Here is a 21,774-nt window from a genome sequence, read left to right on the forward strand (position 1 = left end):
ATTCTTACATGAAATAAAATTTTCAGAAAATATTGTCATGATGAAAAAATAGGACTGCTGAGAATCAGTTCTTGGAATCAATATAGTACTTAAATTCATTTTTTCCACAGTTTATTAATGCAAACTGTCTAAGCGCTCTAAAATATTGAGAGATTTTATTCACCTTTGTTCTCATAAATAAAGTGATATTGATACAGACATAATTTTCTTAAATAAAGAAGTATTACAGAATGATTTTCCTTCATAAACATTAAAACTGTGGCTCTTGGCTGCCTTTGTCCTACTGAGATGCAAATTACAAATGATAGAAATAAAAAAAAAATTGAACTGCCACCTGTAGAACCACACAAATGCCGGGCATGGTGGCTTACACCTGGAATCCCAGCATTTTGGGAGGCCAAGGTGGGCAGATCAACTGAGATCAGGAGTTCGAGACCAGCCTGACCAACATGGTGAAACCCCGCATCTACTAAAAATACAAAAATTAGCCAGGCATGGTGGCTGGCAACTGTAATCCCAGCTACTCAGGAGGCTGAGGCAGGAGAATCACTTGAACCAGGGAGGCAGAGGGTGCAGTGAGCTGAGATCGCGCCATTGCACTCCAGCCTGGGCGACAGAGCAAGATGCCGTCTCAGAAAAAACAAACAAACAAAAAAACAAAACAAAAAACCCACAAATATACATTTATATGGTATATTTCCTACTAAAATATATGGATTTATTGTGTTAATTTAAAATAAGATGTAAGACTTAGATGCAAAATACTCTTGTTGGCTTGCTGTATTATGCAGGGATTTAAGTTTTTAAAAAATGGTGGCCGGGTGCGGTGGCTCACGCCTGTAATCCCAGCACTTTGGGAGGCCGAGGCGGGCGGATCACGAGGTCAGGAGATCGAGACCATCCTGGCTAACACGGTGAAACCCCGTCTCTACTAAAAATACAAAAAATTAGCCGGGCGTGGTGGCAGGCGCCTGTAGTCCCAGCTACTCGGGAGGCTGAGGCAGGAGAATGGCGTGAACCCGGGAGGCGGAGCTTGCAGTGAGCCGAGATCGCGCCACTGCACTCCAGCCTGGGCGACAGAGCGAGACTCCGTCTCAAAAAAAAAAAAAAAAAAATGGTGAAGGGATTTTGGCTTATAAATGTGAATACCTAATAAATGAATGAACATATTGAGATCATTTTCATTAACTAAATACACATATTGTGTTGATACATATGTATAGCTATTATACATATATATAACTATTTCTTAACACCTCCCTGTTCCCACCTTGGTCTTAACTTATATAGGTTCTTAGCAACTCTCCTCGCTTCTACTCTTTACCTCTTTAAAACTATTCTTAATACAGCAGTAAGAGTGATCCTATTTAAACGTCATTCAGCTTATGTCAGGTCAATTGCGTCTCATCTCACATAAGTACACATTAAAGTCCTTACAATGGCCTGCAAGATTAGAACCCTGCTACTTTTGGTATCCGCTCTTTCACGTGTTCACTCAGTTTCAGCCACGTTGGCTTCCTTTCTGTCTTGCTGTTCTTGGCACACACCAAGCATGCTCTTGCTCAGGATATTTGTGTCCTTGTCACTTCTCTGCCTATAATGCAAGACAACTCCCAGATCATTCTTTCCCCTCCTTGGTGGCTTTACTGAATTTTTGCCTACTTGCCAAAGCTTTCTCTTACCACCTCACCTCAAATTGCAACCACATCCTCCTACATGCCATACCCACCCTCCTTGCTATATTTTTCTCCTTAGCATTTATTACTGTCTAATATGTGATACTTAATATATTATATGGAATATATTTAACATTTATATATGATATTAATATTTGTTATAATCTGTCTTAGCTATTAGAATGTAAGACCCATGCTTTCTTCACTGAAGCCCTCACATGTCCAAGAAGAGAAATTACTTTATACAGTATGTACTAAAAAAAAACTTTGAAAAAATGAATGAATAAATAATGGCATTCAGCAAACTCAAGTGCTGTGGCTGACAGTGACTACGATTTGGGGAATGAGTAGAGTGTAAAAGGAAACAAAAGTAGCTTAAGAGAAAAATAAAGGAATCTTATTTTCCTTCACTACTCTCAATGAAATTTTATACACACACACACACACACACACACACACACACACACACACCCCTTTAATATGAATTTCTTGAGTACTGAAGTAAAAACCTGTATTCTTGTAGGCTATTGTTTCCACTTCGGCACTTATCATTGTATCTGGAATAGTACTCCATAACTATGCTGAACTATTAAAAATTAATTAAAATAAATGAGAACCTTAAAAGATCTGTATAGTTCCTGGACAGTGTCTTGCCCTCAGGAGCTTATAGTCTGCTCTTAGAAACTACCTGAAGGTTACTTGGAATTCTTTCGAGTGGGGGAAAAATCTGTAAGCTCCATTTAGTCATGGTGTTGGTTCTAATGCAAGCAGAGTCAACCAATGTATTCTGCATTTCTTTATTTCTGTATTTTCTTTCAATGAAACTAAAAGAATACATATATCAAAATTAAAAGGAAGACAAACATCATTAATTTTAAAAAAAGAGTTTTGGTCCAGGTGCAGTGGCTCAGGCCTGTAATCCCAGAACTTTGGGAGGCTGACGCAGGAGGATCGTTTGAGCACAGAAGGTCAAAGCTAGCCTGGGCAACATGGCAACACTCCTGTCTCTACAAAAAATTTAAAAGAATTAGCATATGTGGTAGTGCATGCCTTTTTACTACTTACAATATTCTAAGCATGACATTATGTTTCCTATATCTTATTCCTAAATTTGATAACAATTTTGCCAACTATTATCCCAGTTATCCAGCTAAGAACACCTGGGTACTAAAAGTTTTAAAAAATCCAGGCAATAAGTACCAGATCTGAATTTAAATTCTGATCTAACTCTAAAAGCATGGCTGTCTAATAACCACTGGAGATACTAAAGCATTGGCTGATGGAAGATCTGGTATGGATATTAAAAAGAGAGGTTAGCATCCTTGCTTCCAAAGTAACCACTCCAAGCTTACGAAAAAGTGCAGTCTATTCCATGAAATATTGGTTAGACAAATCTGGAAATCTAACTGTAGGAACAATTGTTCCTTATGAAGCAATATCACTGAACACAGAAATACCTCAAAGTATGTCAACCTTGATGAAGGCAATCAAATTAGGATTTGGGGCACTGTACCACATAAAACAGGACATTATTAGTTTCCTTCATGTCCCTATCACAAAGATTATAATGTAAGCATAATTCTCCTCTGATAAATTTCAAAATAAATGGATAAAGAAGAGAAATATGTTTCTTTGTACTGGCAATGTATCTAATCACTAGTATCCTGATGTGGTGTGATATCACTACATCTTGAAAATAATATATTAGAACCTATCAGCCCAGGGACCAATAATTTGCATTTTTCTTCACAGAAGAGAGTTTCCTAAATATATATTAGAAAATCTTCATATCAACATGAAATGTGGTCTGTGTCATGTGTACCTAATGCACCAGCTTTAAGGAATTTTGAGAAATCTCATGCTAATGACCAATCCGTACCTGGTAATCCCCCTGGAACAAGAACAAGGAAGCTCACTCATCTGTGTGCTGTGTTTCTTGATCTCCAACCTTGATCACTGCCATGCCATCTGTAACATATGCCAAAAAAGCATAAGCAGAAATAGAGACTTTCTTGCCTAGGAGCATTCTTCCTTATGTTATGCTGGAGTGCGTCCTCTGTCCTCTAATAATGCTACTGGAATTAGCTCTTCTACCAAAGACTTTTTCATGACAAGGAATTCCAGAGGCCAACTTCTAAAATCAAAACCACCACTCCAAAAACAGCTAATTTCATCCTTACTTCAATCCCTGATTCTCAACAATATATCCAACAGCATTTTCTTGCCAGAAACCCTGTCAGTTCATCTTTAAGAAGAAGAGCAAGCTAGCTGGACCAATTTCACTCACCTACTCTGAAACAACTAAAAACTAAGAATATAAAAGTATGCACGAACTATAATTCATGTCACAGAGGCATTTCCTCACAGAATACCTATGGACAAACAATGAAGTTTCTCTCATTTCATTACAAGTCTTATGGCCTTGGACATGCTTACTTGCCATGTAGCTCTGGCTAAATCTATAAGCAAACATTGGATATCATTGGTTTTAGCTTTGTGCTCTTCCATGCTGTGTTACCACTGATTCATTAAGAATGTTCTTGAAGACACATTCAGATTTTAATGTTATATTTCTATCTTAGCTCCAAAGAGTTTTACAAAAATTTTCTAAATTTATCAATTATAATAATATAGATACAAGTTATCTTCAAAAGATTTTATTAAATTAACAAAGTTGAACAACTTATCAATATAAACAATTGTTTTAGGTTCATTGGATATACGATATTTAGTCCTTGTGGATTCATTGTTCTCTTACAAAAATTGCTGAAGTTTTAACAGTATCACGATGGTAATGTATTTCACAATTATGTTATAACACAGACAACTAGGATGAAAATTAATTTGGAGAACTAGTTCAAAAAATCCAGTGATTAAATAAAGCTTAGAACCAATGATATGTATATAAAAGTTTAGATTTAGTCCATGATATTAACCAAGTAAAATTGATTTTATCTATATTTTCTACTCTACCTTTTCTGGAGATATAATATTGGCATAAATTGATAAAACCATATAATATTGTTAATAAGTTTAACAATTGCTATGGATAATTGTTTTAATGTCCTAACTCTTGTTATTGTATTAATTCAGAATACAATGACTAAGTCTCTAAGTAGAGCAAAAACCTGCGTTGTGAACTTATTGAAGACTCAACTGGACATGACTATATGTCTAATTTTTTTCCAAATTAATCAGTCTCTTCAGTGAAATTACTATGAAATCTCAACAGAGATTGTCATGAAAATTGAAAAACAGATTCCAGAATTTATATGCAAAACCAAAGGGTCAAGAATTGTTCCGAGAGCATTCTGACAAACGGCTCTAGGATGGATCCACCTACGAAATGCCAGGATTTAATTAAATCAATTAATTAATTGATTTAATTAATTTAATTACAATTAAAACAGTGTGATATTGGTGTTGGGATAGACAAATAGGCCAGTAGGATAGAAAAATAGACCAGAACAGAGAACCTGGAAAAGATCTGTGCATGCATTTTAAAACTTAATATATGACAGATGGGACTAGTAGATCAGTGTGAGTAATAATACACTATTCAAAAAATGGTGCACAGTAGTAGTAAAGAAAAATAAGAAAGCAATTCTATTTAAAACAGCTACAGTATAATGAAATACCTAAGAATAAATTTAACTAAATAAATGAAAGATCTTTACAATGGAAACTATAAAATATGAAATATCTTTTCATTCTTATGTGTCCTCTTCAATTTTTTCAATGGATAAAAAATGGAAAGGACACATAAAAAATGGAAAGATATTTCATGTTCATGGATTGAAAAAGTTAATATTGTTAAATGTCCACACTATGCAAAATGATCTGCAGATTCAATGCAATCTCTATCAAAATATCAATCAATGTCATTCTTCACAGAAATAAAAAAAAATTTCTAATAGTTGAGTGGAACCACAAAAGGCCCTGAATAGACAAAGCAATCTTAAGTGAAAAGAACAAAGCTGGAGGCATCACACTGCCTGGCTTCAAAATATACTACAATGGTATACTAACCAAAAGAGCATGGCATGGCATAAAAATAGACACATAGACTAATGGAACAGAATACAGAACCCAGAAATAAGTACATGCATTTACAGCCAACACAGTTTCAACAAAGGCACAAAGAATATACGCTGGCAAAAGGATAGTCTTTTTAAGAAATGGTGCTGACAAAACTGGATATTCATATGCAGAAGATTAAAATTAGAGCATTATCTCTTACATATCAAAATAAACTCTAAATGAACTAAAGACTTAAATTTAAGACCTGAGCTTATGAAACTACTAGAAGAAAAACATTAAAAGAATACTCCAGGACATTGGTATGGGCAAAAATGTTTTGAGTAAGACCTCAAAAGCACAAGCAACAAAAGCAAAATTTGACAAATGGGATTACGTCAACCTAAAAAGCTTCTGCATGGCAAAGGAAACAATCAACAAAGTGAAGAGACAACCTACAGAATGGGAGAAAATATTTGCAAACTATCCATCTGACAAGGGATGAATAGGTAGAATGTATAAGGAACTCAAACAACTTAATAGCAAAAAAAACCCCAAATAATTTGATTTAAAAAATGAGCAAAAGATCTGAATATACATTTCTCAAAAGAAGACATACAAATGGCCAACAGATACATTAAAATGCTCAATATCACTAGTCATCAGGGAAATCCAAATTAAAACCACAATGAGATTTCACCTCACCCCATTAAAAATGGCTCTTTTCAAAATAGAGATGCTGGCAAGGAGATGAGAATAGCAGATGCTGGCAAAGACTTGAAGAAAGAGAAATGCTCATACACTGTTTGTGGCAATGTAAATTAGTCCAACCACTATAAAAAACAGTATGGAGATTCCTCAAAAAACCAAAAATAGAACTACCATACAATACACTGATCCCACTGCTAAGTATATATCAAAAGAAAGGAAATAAGTATATAGAAGAGATACCTGCACTCCCATGTCTATTACAGCACTATTCAAAATAGCCAAGAGATGGAATCAAACTGTGTTCATTAAGAGATGAATGAGTAAAAACTGTGGTATCAATACATAATAGAATATTATTCATTCATTGAAAGAATGAAATCATATTATTTGCAGCAACATAAGTGGAACTGGAGGACATTACGTTAAGTGAAATAAGCCAGACACAGAAAGACAAATATTACATGTTCTCACTCATATGTGGGAGCTAAATAAATTGATCTCATTAATATAGTAAATAAAATAGCCGTTACCTCATGTTGGAATGGGTGGTGTGGAGGGGGGAATGATGAGGGATTGTTTAATGAGACAAACGTACAGTTAGATAGGAATAACTTCTAGAGTTTGATAGCACAAAGGGTGACTATAGTTAGCAATAATTTATTGTATATTTCAAAGTAGCAAGAAGGAAAGATTTTAAGTGTTCCCAACACAAAGAAATAATAAACATTTGAGGTGATGGATATCCCAATTATCCAGATTTCATCATTACACATTATATGCATGCATGAAAATATCACATATACTCTATAAATACGTACAACTATTATGTGCCAATAAAAAAAATGACCCAGAAGCATACAGCCCCTCAGGAGCTGAGCCACTCTAGAGATGGCTCAGGGATGCTTGTTGAAAAAACAAGACAAAAGTCCTGTTAAAGTTTCTGAAATATAAAGCTTTAAAAAATGGTGCATAGGAAACTGATTATACATATTCAGAAGGAAAAAAAAACTAAAATATGAACTTTCTACTTTGGACCACAGATACATTAAAAACAACTTAATTCTGTGAGCTTAAGAACATTTCTGAAATGTAACATTTTACAGTTTTTAGAAGAAAAAAAGAATAATATATTTAAGACTTCAGGGCATGGAGAATTTCCTAAACAGTACAACACATTTACAAAACTTAATTAAAACAAAATGACAAGTTTAATTAAAACTTCAAATTTTACAAAAAATAAAGAGACAGAAAATAAAAATATAAGCCATACACTGGGAAAAGGTATTTATATCCTCCATATTTGACAAAGGATTATATCCAGAATATATAAAGATGCCCTAAAATGGTTAAAAATACACAAACAATCCAATCAAAGAACAGGCAAAAAGATGAGTCAAATCTCAGATGAGAAAAATCCACAAGCTCACAAGATTAATAAAATATGATCATACTCAGGACTACTGAAGGAAAAGTAAATGAAAGCAACAATGGGAAACCATTGCACAACAGAGTTGATAAAAGGAAATGTAAAGAAAGAGGAACAAGTATGTATAGAGATGAGAACACTAATTTGACCCTGACAAATGTAAAAACAGTATGAAACACTTGGGAGAGAAATTTGGAAAAAAAACAAACTAGTTGAAGAAGCCACAGAACATTCTTCCACATTATTTGACAAGATTGATAGTCATTATAACACAGAAATTTAAGTTGTATTGTAGAATAAACTCCTACACATGGTCACAAGGAGACTACATGAAAAACTAATTATAGCATTGTTTAAAGCAGTAAAAATAAAGCAAACCAAAACTATAATGTCCTAAATAACCAGGGAATGCTTAAATTAAACTGCAGTGGAGACATATAGTAACAGAATTCTACCCAGTAGTGAAAATAAATGAACTAGAGTTACATGTACGTTTTGATTAATCTCCAAAACTTCAGGTGACTTAAAAGTGGCACAAAGACATGTGTGGCAAGATATTCTTTAAATAAAATTTTTCAAATAAGCAAAACGAATCTTATATAGTTGTGGATACATACATAACACTGTAAAGAAATGGAAGCAAAAGTATAACCCGAATTAAGTCTGATATTTTATCCCGGGATAGTAACAGAGGTTTGTGAGTTGAGGGGTGACTACAGGAAGCTTTTACTAATTTATAGGGGCCTATTTCTTTTTAAAATATGGAAGAAACATGGTAAAATTGTAAGACAATGAAACAGTATGATAGGTACATGGCTGTTTGCTATATTATTCTGTAAGTTTTTTTTTTTTTTTGCACATTCGAACCTTTTTAATGAAAATTACAGGTCATCGCCTGATTAAGTGTTAAATAGCATGCATCAGACCATGAGAAAGCTGAGACACTCCATCCCCCATCCACACTCCCGTCATCCTCTTCCACTCTCATTAGAATCAAAGAAGGAATCACAGATGTAAGGTGATGCACTGGGCATCTTAATAAGTGAAATAAGAAAAAAGTAGGAATAAGCTATGTGAGTCTTATACGGCAATTTTGCTGACTGGGGAAGAGGCTCAGTTTAAGGAAGGAACATCATGTCCAGTTTTAGGTATTTTAAACATCAAACCTTGTGCCTACTGTGTAATGCAGAAATTCGACTACTGAGTTGTTTCAATGAAAATTTACAAGACTGAGAGCAAAACACATTCACTATTAAGTGCAAATGAATCACAAACAGGCAGAAAACACTTCCACATAGTACTTGCTATTTTGAGTTGAGATTTTAACTTCTAATCCAAAACTCCTCTGTTTTGTGTCCTCACCCTTGCTCAACCACAGAATAAAGACAATATTTTGTATCTTCTGGACTAAAGAACTGGCAGAGAAAAATCTCCTTCTCATACTCAGTCACTGCACAGGAAGATGGTCCTGTAGTTCTAGATTGGGGGGGGTTTTCTGTCAGTAACAACCCTGTCCTCTCATCCCAGAGATCTGAATTTAAATTTAAAGCAAAGTAACACTGAGGGAAAAAATAAACCTAAAGTAAATGTATGTAAATATATGAGCAGTTAAGTTCAAGGTTGTGAGAACATGTGCCCAGAGGTAACTTTGCATTTTGTATACTATTTTAAAAAGATAATCGAAAGGTTTAGAAATATTGATGCTGTCTTAAATGCTTAAATTTACATGATTAATTACAAATAGTAGTGTATAAACCGCACATATCGTTTTATTTGCTTCACACAATCCTGCGAGGAGTGACATCTTAATAAGTATCCTACTTTTGAAAACAAAGGTTTTTTTTTTTTAAAATCACTTATTTCTTTATATATTGCTTGGATCTTTGCTACTGGCATTGTGCTGGACACAGTATAAAGGAAAAAAAACTGACAAGGTCAAGGTACACAATAGATGTGTGCACAAAGTGGTAAGGAACACACTGCAGGGGCACAACCTCGGTTCACTGCAACCTCTGCCTCCTGGGCTCAAGTGATCACCTTGACTCCCAACGCAACGAGATTACAGGAGTGAGCCACTGTGACGGGCCTGAATCTGGTCTGTATCAGAGTCAAAAAGAAGTTTCCATTTGTCATGAGATCTTGACAATTGTATTATGAATTTCCCAAATTTGGAGAGGGTTGAAACATTGATCTTAGGTGAACATATGCAGATAGTTATTTTTAAAGAATAAGCATGTAGTAAATTCAAAACTTCCTAAAATTGTAATCAGTAGGTTTTACCTAGTAAAACAGTCAAGAGAAAATACAGTTATTTATAGAGGAAGCATTTATTGTTTTAAGTCTATTAGGTAAGATGCTGGTTATATTGAACTTAAATATAAAAAGGTATATAATAATTAATCTAGGGTAAAGATTTAAAATGAAAGTTGTTAATATATATTCAAAGTCCATATATTCTAGTACACTTTTAGATGCTCAAACTAGTTCAACAAGAAATACCAATGACAAAGACCAAAATGAGAGACAACATTGTATACCATTGAATACTCCAACATTGCTGAACATCTCACAGCCCCAACACTGTTGGTCAAAAAATTGTTACAATTGTAATCCTAAATCAAATAGCAAGAAATAGCACTTCAGAAACTTAGATTTGTAAATTCCCCAGATCTTTTGTCTTCATCTTTTTTACAGAACAAAGACTAATTTATGCAACTAAAATAAAGTATAATAGGTGGCAAAAGATTATTCTCTGTCCAGTATTTGTGGTAGGAATGTTTACTAAATGTTACTGGAAAATAAATGTTAAGATTTTGGGATATTATAATCCTTCAAGTACTTGATTCTCTGAGTTCTTTCAGGAAATCATTGTAGATTGATTGACAACTAAAAAATTGGTTCAGGAAATTTTTAATAGTAAAGTTCTTGAACTGCATTTTTTTATTTTAGGAGATGGCACACATACCATTAGGAGTGTTTTAAAACCATTTTCTTGAGTATAATCTAATGATTTTGCAATAGTAATTATTGCTAATTCTCTAAAACGTAACATTCTCCTACATTATGTAACAAGGTAGACTAACTTGTTTAGAAACTAGATTTTTCAAAAAAAGATTGAATAAAAATCTTTTTTTCAATCAAATAACCAGAGCAGTCACTCAGCACCTTCAGAATAGTACTTGGCTTATGAACATCAGAAAACCTATATGATTGCTCCATATATTTTAAATAAATGCATCGAGACAACAAAAGCTAGAAGGAATTTGAAAATACTCTTGCTTTCCCAAAGCCAACATAGTCAGAGTCTATGCCACTGAGTGCTGCAAAAGTGTTAAAATGTTAGACTCTGATGTCTTAAAATCCTGTTATATGCTAGGTAGCCTGATTTGATCATTCCATAATGTACATATGCATTGAAACATCACATTGTAACTCATAAATCTATACAGGTATTATTGTCAATTAAAAATCAAAATAAAACTATAAAAATAAAAGCTATACCAAAATATTCTTAAAAGTCTGTGATAAGAGAAATGAACAAACTCAGGAAAAGCAGGAGACCTAGCTTTTCCGAACAACAGCTTTGTAGATTAGGGTAGAAAAGAGTACACTCTAAGAATTCTATTGCCAACCAAGTTGTCATTCATGTTTAAATAAACTGTAAGATGATATTGAATCTGTAAGGGCACAGTCTATATAATTCTGTATTCAGAAATACAGAAAACAAAGATATATATCAAAGAGATGATCAATTTCCAAGTCTGCCTGGAAGTTCATTAAACAGGTGGAAAAATCCAATTACATAAACACATCATCTATTTATTTACATATGTATAATTTTTCCTTAGGAAAGAATTAACTTTAAACTATGAAATGTTCAACACCCTTATTGCCTTCAACAAATACATTTAAAAAAATCAATAATCATGAATTTTTTTTAATTGGAAAAAAAACCTCCAGTGATATATAATTGGCATCATGATAATGCCTCACATCAGGCATAAAAATCAAGGTGGTATCTCAATCAATCTACTGCTTTGGAATTTTGGGATAATCCATAAGGGGTTCAGGATGAAGGATATAGTGTATAAATTAAACACAGAACTATAGACAAAAACAAGTATACACACACACACACACACACACACACACACATACACCACACACACGTACCAGTAAATGTACTGGTCTAAACCAGGTGAATACTTGTGAATACCTATTTGGACTTGTAAACTTCTAGCTAGTTAATCTTTGGATATTAAAGGAATAAACCTTTATCATTGTCACCTGGTAGTGTAGAATACAGGTATAAACTTTTTGAGGGTGAGAAAAGATATGATGTACCATATGTTAACATTATTCCCCAAAATATTTAATGTTCAGAACCAGGATTTAAATATTGACAGTCAAGACAGTATCGTGAATCTATCCTGAATAGAAATATTAACAGGTAGTTTATTAAAGAGCTATGTTGTAAGAGTAAATACAGCTGGAAATCATAAATAACAAATTATGGATTTGGACTATACAAGAACTGGACTTCAATCAGAGGATTTATACTCATAGAAAGGCCTCACTTAACACCTTGGCAAAATTTTGAGAGAATGAATAAATAACATAATTAATCAAAATAAAATCTTAAATCATATGCATACAGTTTTTAATGATTTCTCACTTAAACCAATTAAATTGAAAAAATATTAGTTCCGAAATAAAATAAGAAGGATTTAGTAGCAGTCTTAGAGCTTGTAAAATCACAAATACAATTTTAGATTTACTTTTGTTTTCTCTCTTGAGATGGTATCATATCTATTTTTAAAATTAAACTTATGAACTTAATAAAGGCCACCTAGACTACAAAGTGCAGAGAGCATCACTTCCTCATAGAATATACTGCGTTGATATTGTCTTTAGAATCATGCTGATTTGTAGTATTTGTTGATTTTCATGGTGTTAATCCAAAAAAGTATATGGTATTTTATTTATAAATTATTCAAGTATTTTTGCCAAATGATACTAGACACAGTTGTTATTGCAAATGTTATTTTAAAATAAAAATGGCATGTTCATTTTTCTTCTAGGGTATACTGTGTGAAAGTGATCCTATCACTCTCATCCTTAAAAATGGGTCTTAATTTATATATCCTTATTAGACTGTAACACCAAAAATTATCATTGGGCGTGAAAGGGTTATAGTCATAGAAAACGCATATGCGCCAAGTACTTTGCTTATAACTGTTATTTCTTTATTCATACAGTCTTTCCTTTCATTGAGCTATCTGGCAAGCTCTCCTAACTTCTCCTCTTTTATGAATGCCATTAGAATATTTTTAATAATGTGCATTTATTTATTTATGAGACAGTCTCACTCTGTTGTCCAGGCTGGAGTACAGTGGCATGATCTTGGCTTACTGCAACCTCTGCCTCCCACGTTCAAGCCATTCTCGTGCCTCAGCCTCCCGAATAGCTGGGATTACAGGCTCCCGCCACCACATCCAGGTAATTTTTGTATTTTATTTTTTAGTAGAGACAGGGTTTCTCCATGTTGGCCAGGCTAGTCTTGAGCTGCTGGCCTCAAGAGATCCGCCCACCTTGGCCTTCCAAAGTGCCTCCCAAAGTGGGATTACAGGTGTGAGCCACCAAGCCCAGCCAACAATATGCTTTTAGTTATTTATTTGGTGATGTGCTGGTAAGCTGGCATTCTGAAAGCAAATAATTAAGCAAGCAAGCAAATAAAAAGGTTTGAGTTATAGCATTTGCCGATTTCCACATTGTAAATGCTGCCACTATAGCCAATTCAAGCTATCATCATGATGTTACTGAATTTGAAGTTGGGAAGAGATTTGTACAGAATATCTTATTGATGTGGAGCAACCTGGCTCCAGCATAACATTGTGATGAATAAATACTGCTTCTAATTTGTGTTTATTCTAATAGTCTATCAAAATGTCCAGGGACATTTTCTGGTAGGTTCCAATATATTTAATTTGAGAAAATCACAGTGAGTCATTTTTAGCATGATTAAAGTTTTTAAGCAACAGCAGACAAAATTGTATTAAACTATGAAATGACAGAAAAACATTTTTTCAAATAATATTATATTTAGAGTAAAAATAAAAAGGTTGTATTTACTTTGTGACAATGTTCATTATAAAAATATCACCAAAACCTTGCAAATTATATTTATGTTAGAGAATCTGGAGAATGGAAATGACCATACTATGTGATTGACAATTGAAAATTTTCATTATGTATTTTGAGAATCTAGGTCTAATATTTTACTGAATGAAAATGATTAAGTACATATTTTATGGCCCATTATCTCCTACTCTAATGATCATTACTTTAAAACACTTTTGATGTAATGAGGCGATTAGTATCTAAAAATAGACCACACCTAGTACAGGGGTTACCAAATGTTTTCTGTAAAGGGCCAGGAGTAAATATTTTAGATGCTGCAGACCACACATTCTCTGTCATGAATGCAGTTCTGCTATTGTTTTGGTAAAGCACCCAGGCTTGATATGTAAATTAATGATCATGACTGTGTTCCAATAAAACAGTGTTTACAGAAGCAGGCAGCAGATGGATAAAGCCTGTGGGCCATCCATAGTTTGCTTACCCAACCTTAGTGTGTACTGGATCATTTGATTTTTTTTGTAGCTCTAATTTCAATATAACTTTTCTTGGTGTTTGTGAAACATTATCACAGATAACTAAAGTTTTTTTTTAATAAAATTGCCCCAGTCAGTAAAAAAGTTTTGACTAGTGTTTCTTAAACAAGATACTTCTGTAGCTAACTGCCAAAAGGACAATGCAATTGAAAATAAAATGAATATATTTGTGGACATATTTTCTTTCACATTACTATACCAAATTTTCACAACTAACCATAAGGAGAGAGGTTTACCTACACAGAGAAGGATGAGAACATTTGCATATTAAATTAAAATGTATTTAATATGAGTGCATTCATTTTATTTTACTGTAAAATTCCTTATTCTTACCTTCCATAAGCTTCCCCGTCTGTTCCGCACTTCCCCCAGGAAGAATCTTGGCAATATAGGCTCCAATTTCTCCACTATGTCCTGGGATTTCTTTACCACCCACAATTCTAATTCCTAATCCATTACCTGTATTAAACAATTAGCAAATTATTAGTACTAATTTAAGAAGGGACAATAGTTATCACAAGTTACAGAGAGCACAAAAAGTAGGTCTGGTACCCAGAAGCTAAATATAACATGAATATTGGAAATGAACACCAAAACCAAAGTATGTTATTCTGATTTCAATAATATAAAATAGGATTTTCTGAGATCTTGGTAGACTCTCCAATGATTGACCTGATATTAACAAGTAATTTTCCTAATTCAGCCATATTCAGTAATATACCCAGGACTTGCCAATTTTTGACTAGGTATTTTGTAAAAATTTTATGAGAGGATGTTCCCAGAGCATACAATTCACTTATGAGACTAAGGAACATTTTACTTATAGAAGAGCAGTAATGACTATTCAAAATTGAGAAGACACAATCCAATCATACATACAATTGTAATTTTTAAAGTGAAAACATGATCATAATTTATAAATTATTTATTTTTCAGCCTTAATTAACCAACTAATATTGCTTGGGTATTAACCTGACACTTTCTACAAGACACGATAAAATTATTCTTGACTGATGAACATCTTAGTAAACTGTTTCTTACTTTGCAGTACAGGTTCTTCTGGAATTAACCACATGAAAAGACCAGGGTGAATAATTATTATGAGAAACCTAATTGAGATAAATATAAGTGTTGATATTTTTAGTTTCTGTGTTTTTTAAAAAATAGCTAAAAATTAGCAAGTATATAGAGCATGAAACACACCTAAACATGGAAAAACTACAGTGAATGTACTGTACTGTAATCTTATGGGACATTGTTGCATATATGGTTCATCATTGACCAAAACATTATGTGGCACATGAGTACACTTTAATGCATAGTGGTTTTAAGACCATTATTTTGAAAGGCAAGAAGCAAACACATATTAATCATGACAAATAATGAAATATTTGAATAGCTCTATTCTTTTTATTTTTATTAGAGACAAGGTCTCACTATGTTGTCCAAGCTGGTCTCAAACTCCTAAGCTGAAGCAATCCTCCTGCCTCGGCCTCTCACAGTGCTGGAATTACAGGCTTGAACTCTTTTCTTTTAAAGCAGTGGCTCTCAAATGGGGGTGACTTTTCCTCCCAGGGTATATTGGTCCATGTCTAGAAACATTTTTGGTTGTCACCGTGGAACGATTCTACTGGCATTTAGTGGATAGAGGCCAGGGATGCTGCTAAGCATCCTACAATGCACAGGGTATCTTCCTAGGATTTTCTAGGCCAAAATGTCAACAGAGCCAAGGTTGAAAACCCGTGTTTTAATGAAAGCAATGCATGTTAATTATTTTAAACCTAATGTGACTATTGGGCAATCTTGAATTTTTAAGCTATAAAAATTAGAAAGATTGACATTGTTGTAAAACTAAAACAAGAAAATCCTTTTGCAGAATTCCTTCTATAGTAACAAATGGGTTACAAATATGGGAACAGATCCTAAATAACACTAATACTTTAGACACATATTTTGGGGTTTTCCTTCTATTTGAATATCTTTAAAAATAGTTTTTCTTTTCCCAGCAAGTCCATATCAGAACTTAGAATCCACAAATAGACTTAAGATTGCTATAACTTATAAAGGTATGGCTAAAAGTGTAGTTGCAGGCTGAGTGTGGTGGCTCATGCCTGTAATCCCAGCACTTTGGGAGGCCAAGGTGGGAGGATTGCTTGAGGCCAGGAGTTCAAGACCAGCCTTGCCAACATAGGAGACAGAAACAGAAAACAAACAAAAAAGTGTAGTTGTGGAAATTCAAAATCTATTCATTGGCATGAAGGACTTACAAAAATTGGTTATAGTTTCATTCTGTGAATGACAGTGTCTTAAAGGTGAAGTAGTTGGGTCCTTAGAGTCATTTGATTTCTAGTAGCTGAGCACCTTCTAAAACCCTCTGGTAAAGGATCAGTGATGAGAAACTGTAATTATAACCATCTCAATAAAGTAGCACAGGCACAATAATTATTTAATTTTGTAATGTATAATCTCACAACAGTGACTTCAAAATGCTTTTGAAATATACTTCATAAGCCTCATGTCTTTGGTAAATAGAATAATACAGTCATGACAATCCTGTGAGAAATGAGACCATATACATAGAAACAATTTCAGTCATATAGTTAATTTTCAACAATTACTGTTCCTTTTGTTGACATTGCTGCTATTGTTTTTGTTTTGAGACAAAATTTCACTCTGTTGCCCTTGCTGGAGTGCAATGGTGTGATCATAGCTCACTGCAGCCTCAAACTCATGGGCTCAGGGATCCTCCCACCTTAGCCTCCTGAGTAGCTGGGACTACTACATGCCACTATGCCCACCTAATTTTTTTTATTTTTAGTAGACACCCAGTCTGGCTATGTTGCCCAGGCTGGTTTCAACCTCCTAGGCTCAAGTGACCCTTTTGCCTCAGCCTTCCAAAAGTTCTGGGATTACAGGTATGAGCCACTGTGCCCAGCTGCTATTGTTTCTCATGTAGACAATTAAGTTGCATAAGAAGATCAAGAAATTTTTGAAGAATAGAACATTAGAAAATAAATAGACCCAGGAAAAATAACATTTGTTTGTTTATTTTATAGTAGCTGCTTCTACCCTAATTTGAATGTCATGAAAAGAAATTGAATTTATATAATTTTAAAGAATTGAATCTGGATATTTTGATTTCACATTTCTACAGTTGTACTGTAATGTTTTATATTTCAAATATAGATAAAATGAATAAAAATATTTCTATAAAAATCTAACACCACTCCTCAAATCTAGAAAGCAGAATACCAATAGAATTTTTTGTAAACTCAAGAAGCAACATTAATTTTGAACTGAAATTCTTAGAAGTAAATGACCCTTGACAAGTGATGTGTATAGTATCATTGTTTTTCAACTTTTGACAAATTTTTATCAACATAAGGTCATCTCTCTGCTTTTGTTTCATCTCAAAACATTGATGAAATACTTCTTCAGATGCCATGAAAATGGTCTTGTTCTTGTTCTTGTGTTCACAGTATGACAGCACACAGAGACATGTAAACCAATAGTTACTCCAGATAACATAAGTGCTTTACTAAAAAAAGAAAGTCATAAGTTATGGTAATTTCACAATACATAAGCATATCTGTGGTTAAGAAAGTCTCATAGAGAAGTTTAAAATTTAGAAAACCTTCAAAGGTTGGGATATTTATAGAAAAGAGAAATTCAATGATAAAAGTGGCAAAACCATTAAGAAAATGCATTACCTCTACTAACCTTAGAATTACAATTTAAGTCTCTATGTACATTATAAGTATTTGATAAATATGCTACTTTGGAGTCACTTTAAAAATAAGCTATGCACAAAACAAACATGAGCACACTAAGGAAAAATCTTTACATTTGCATTTAAATTTACAGATTACATCTAATTTTATGTGTTTATTAATCTGCTACAATGAAAGCTCTGGTATTTTAAAGTATCACAAAGAATGTTTTATTTTCAACATTAAAATATATACTAAAATATTATGAGGTTATAATTAGAACATTACATTTGGATAAAATTAAAATACTTGTTTAATTTCAATACCCTCATATCCTGTATCTAAGCATCAAGGGAAAGCAAAATTGATATTAATGAACATACTGTATCTTATGAATAGTTTAAATCAACTGTGTTGATTTTTTATAATAAAGTTATCCTAGAATAAAAATATATTGCGTAGTTCAGTCATGTCATTGGTTGGGCTAAAGAAGAAGACAGATTATGCAAATAATAATGCCTATAAAATACCAAGAATAATAGAAAAGTCCCCAAAGGATAGTTCATTAAATTTATTTTTATGTAGTTTACACATTACTTACACTCTTGAGTAAGGCTGTGAGAATTTAATTTTATATTATTTCACTGACTTATCTCTGTGTTACAAATTATACATAAAAGTGTTTAAGAAAGTAAACCAAATTATATTAAAAATTCATAGTTATTTCCCTTTTTGTCCTATCAAATGAAACAGTTTGTTCATTAATTCTCAAACATGAAGACCTAAAGAATTTTCACTATTTATCCAATTATTGGTCAGTATTTTAAAAAAAACTCCTATAAACACAATGTACATCAATCACCTTAATAACAATCCATACTTTACAGTTTTCAGCAACATCAAAACAGAAACAGCACACTCATGCCAAGTTTAATCCAACTCTAATCCTGAGTATTCCAATAATAAATTCACTTATTCCTATTAGCTTTTTCTTATCCAGCCAATTGCTCCAGGCATGAAAATTGCTGTTCAGCATCCTTTTGTTTCTAGTTTTATTTTTTATTTTTTATTTTATTTTGAGATGGACTCTCGCTCTGTTCCCCAAGCTGGAGTGCAGTGGTGCGATCTTGGCCCACTGCAACCTCCGCCTCCAGGCTCAAGCTATTCTCCTGCCTCAGCCTCCCTAGTAGCTGGGATTACAGGCTCCTGCCACCACGCCCAGCTAATTTTGTGTATTTTTGGTAGACAGGGGTTTTTGCCATGTTGGCCAGGCTGGTCTCAAATTCCTGACCTCAGGTGATGCCTGCCTTGGCCTCCCAAAGTTCTGGAATTACAGGCGTGAGCCACCGCGCCTGGGCTTTTTCTAGTTTTAAATATACATCCTTTATGTACGTGAAAAATTTGAAGAGAACAATTCATCTCACATTTCCATGAACTTGCATTCACACCTCTTTTCTAATGTAATCTAAATAATATTAATATTAAAATGTTATGTACAGTTCAAAGAATGTACAAAAGCCTGTCCATATTCACAGTATATTGCATGAGATGAGTCCAAGATGGCCTGCCATATGACTGAAATGACCATTGGCATGGGAAATAAGGAAGACAAGTAAAAAAATACACAAAAATGACACTGGTATTCTGGCTTTGTGGAACACACATTTCAAATGACAGATGATGCATGCTGTTAAAGTAATTTTACTCAAAGCACATAGGATTTTCTCCTCTTTATAGACTTGGAATAATTCCTACCAAGAAAATTTGTCAGGACTGCCACATTCACAAATGCATTCTTCATTCATGTAATGACATAAAGATTTTCTTTTTTCTTCATTTTAGCTTATATAAGACAATTGCAAAATTAGAAGCATAAAGACTAAATCTGAAGGGTTTGCCGGATACTTCTATAAAAGGCAATGAAAAGGAAATTTATTTCATTTAGCAGTACTTAGGGTCCAAAACAAAATGATTATTTGATATGAAACTGGATGTCACAAAATTGGAAAATAGGGTCACTTTATAGGTTTGGCCTTGATACTAAATTGATGGCAGGCCAGGACGTGGGGTGAGGTCATTCACTATGGTGTTAAAGAAAATTCTTTTTTTTTTGAGAAACACTTATGAAACTCTACGATGATGGAAATAAAATGGTGTAAACTTACATTAGTGTAAAGCTATGATGTGCTTGATAAAATAAATGTCAGTTTTCCTTATATAAAATGTAAGTAGGAAGAAAAATACTATTCTAATTCAAAATTAAATATAGTGTCTTTTGTTGGATTTCTTGACTTAATATGGGATTGTGGCAGAAATACTCTATCATGATTTCCAATGAGCCACTTCCTGGTATATTCCCTTCCATTTAAGTGAAGGCAGAACTTGTGACTTGCTTCTTATCAATAAGATCTGGCAAAGGTGATGGATAGCCACTACCATAATTATTTTATATTGGATTCCATCTTAAGAGGTTAGAGTGAGAGATTTACTCCTGGCCTTCAAGAAGTAAGCTGTCACATGTTAGTGGACCTCACAGAAATAAACTGAGAGAGACCTCTTGGGGTTCAGTTGTCCCTGGCTGATAGCATGAGTATGGGGAATTCAGTTCCACACCTACAAGAAACTGAATCCTACCAACAACCACATGAGTTTGGAAGAGGTCTCCCAAGCTCCAGAAAGGGATACAGCACAACTAACATAGATTATAGTTTGTAAGTTCATGATCAGGGAACCCAGTTAAGCCATGCCTGGATTATTGACCCATGAAAATGACAAGATAGTGAATATGTGTTGTTTTAACTCATTAAATTTGTTATGCAGTGATAGAAAACTAATACAAGGATGAAAATCATACTCAGAAATTTGTTGTGCACACAACATATGTAGACATTATTTTGGTAGCAAAATGTGCAAGACATTTGTGTTATAGTAGAAACAGCAATGATTGAGCAGTGATAGAGGGTAGGGATGAAGGGAAATGGGCTGGGTAAAATAATATATGCATACTGTATTCTATTCTTAGAAAATGCCTTTAAAATTACATTATCTCATTGGATTTTAAAATAAAAGAGCAAATGGGAAAAAAAAAAGCGCTGTATTTTGCATGTGAGGAAAATGAGGCTTTGAGAGGTTAAACACTCCAGGCAATGCAGCTAATATAAGGGAAAGCTAGAGTGAAGCCCATATTCTTTCTCCAAAGAAGTGACTTGGCAGTGAGTCTCCTGTCTGGTTTATGCCAGTTCACTGGGTTTAGAATCAGAAGGTATGGGTTTGAGGGTAGCACACTCCAGTCCCTCCTTTCCCCATTCAGTTTTAGAGAAGAGTGATGGGAGAAGTTGCAACCAAATAATAAAAGAGAAACTACCAAGATATGAAAAAAGGTGTTGGAAGCCAGCATTTCTCAGTCAAGACCAAGGAGAGAAAATGCTTTTGGCTTAGGCAGCCCACAAGTTATAATGCATGGTTCAATCTGTAGCCACAACTAATTAGTTAGGAAACATTATATTTGTTTTGTCAGTATAATCTCCATTTCTCTATTACTGCATACAGTTTTATGTATG

The 21,774-nt window shown here is 33.8% G+C and overlaps 1 protein-coding gene across 4 annotated transcripts in view; it reads right to left on the minus strand.

Annotated features, from left to right (window-relative positions):
- Positions 1–21,774, minus strand: part of PCLO (piccolo presynaptic cytomatrix protein) — a 412,454-nt gene that overhangs the window by 112,465 nt on the left and 278,215 nt on the right. For 3 of the 4 annotated variants that reach the window (XM_055114599.3, XM_057302898.2, XM_057302897.2), the window contains exon 10: positions 14,838–14,963. In XM_055114599.3, the coding sequence (XP_054970574.2) occupies positions 14,838–14,963 (126 nt within the window). Of the gene's footprint in view, positions 1–2,548; positions 2,684–3,555; positions 3,645–14,837; positions 14,964–21,774 lie in introns of those variants that run through there. The other variant, XM_034964339.3, reaches the window with a different exon arrangement.

This window comes from Pan paniscus, chromosome 6, assembly GCF_029289425.2.
Source record: "Pan paniscus chromosome 6, NHGRI_mPanPan1-v2.0_pri, whole genome shotgun sequence".
Classification (NCBI taxonomy): domain Eukaryota; kingdom Metazoa; phylum Chordata; class Mammalia; order Primates; family Hominidae; genus Pan; species Pan paniscus.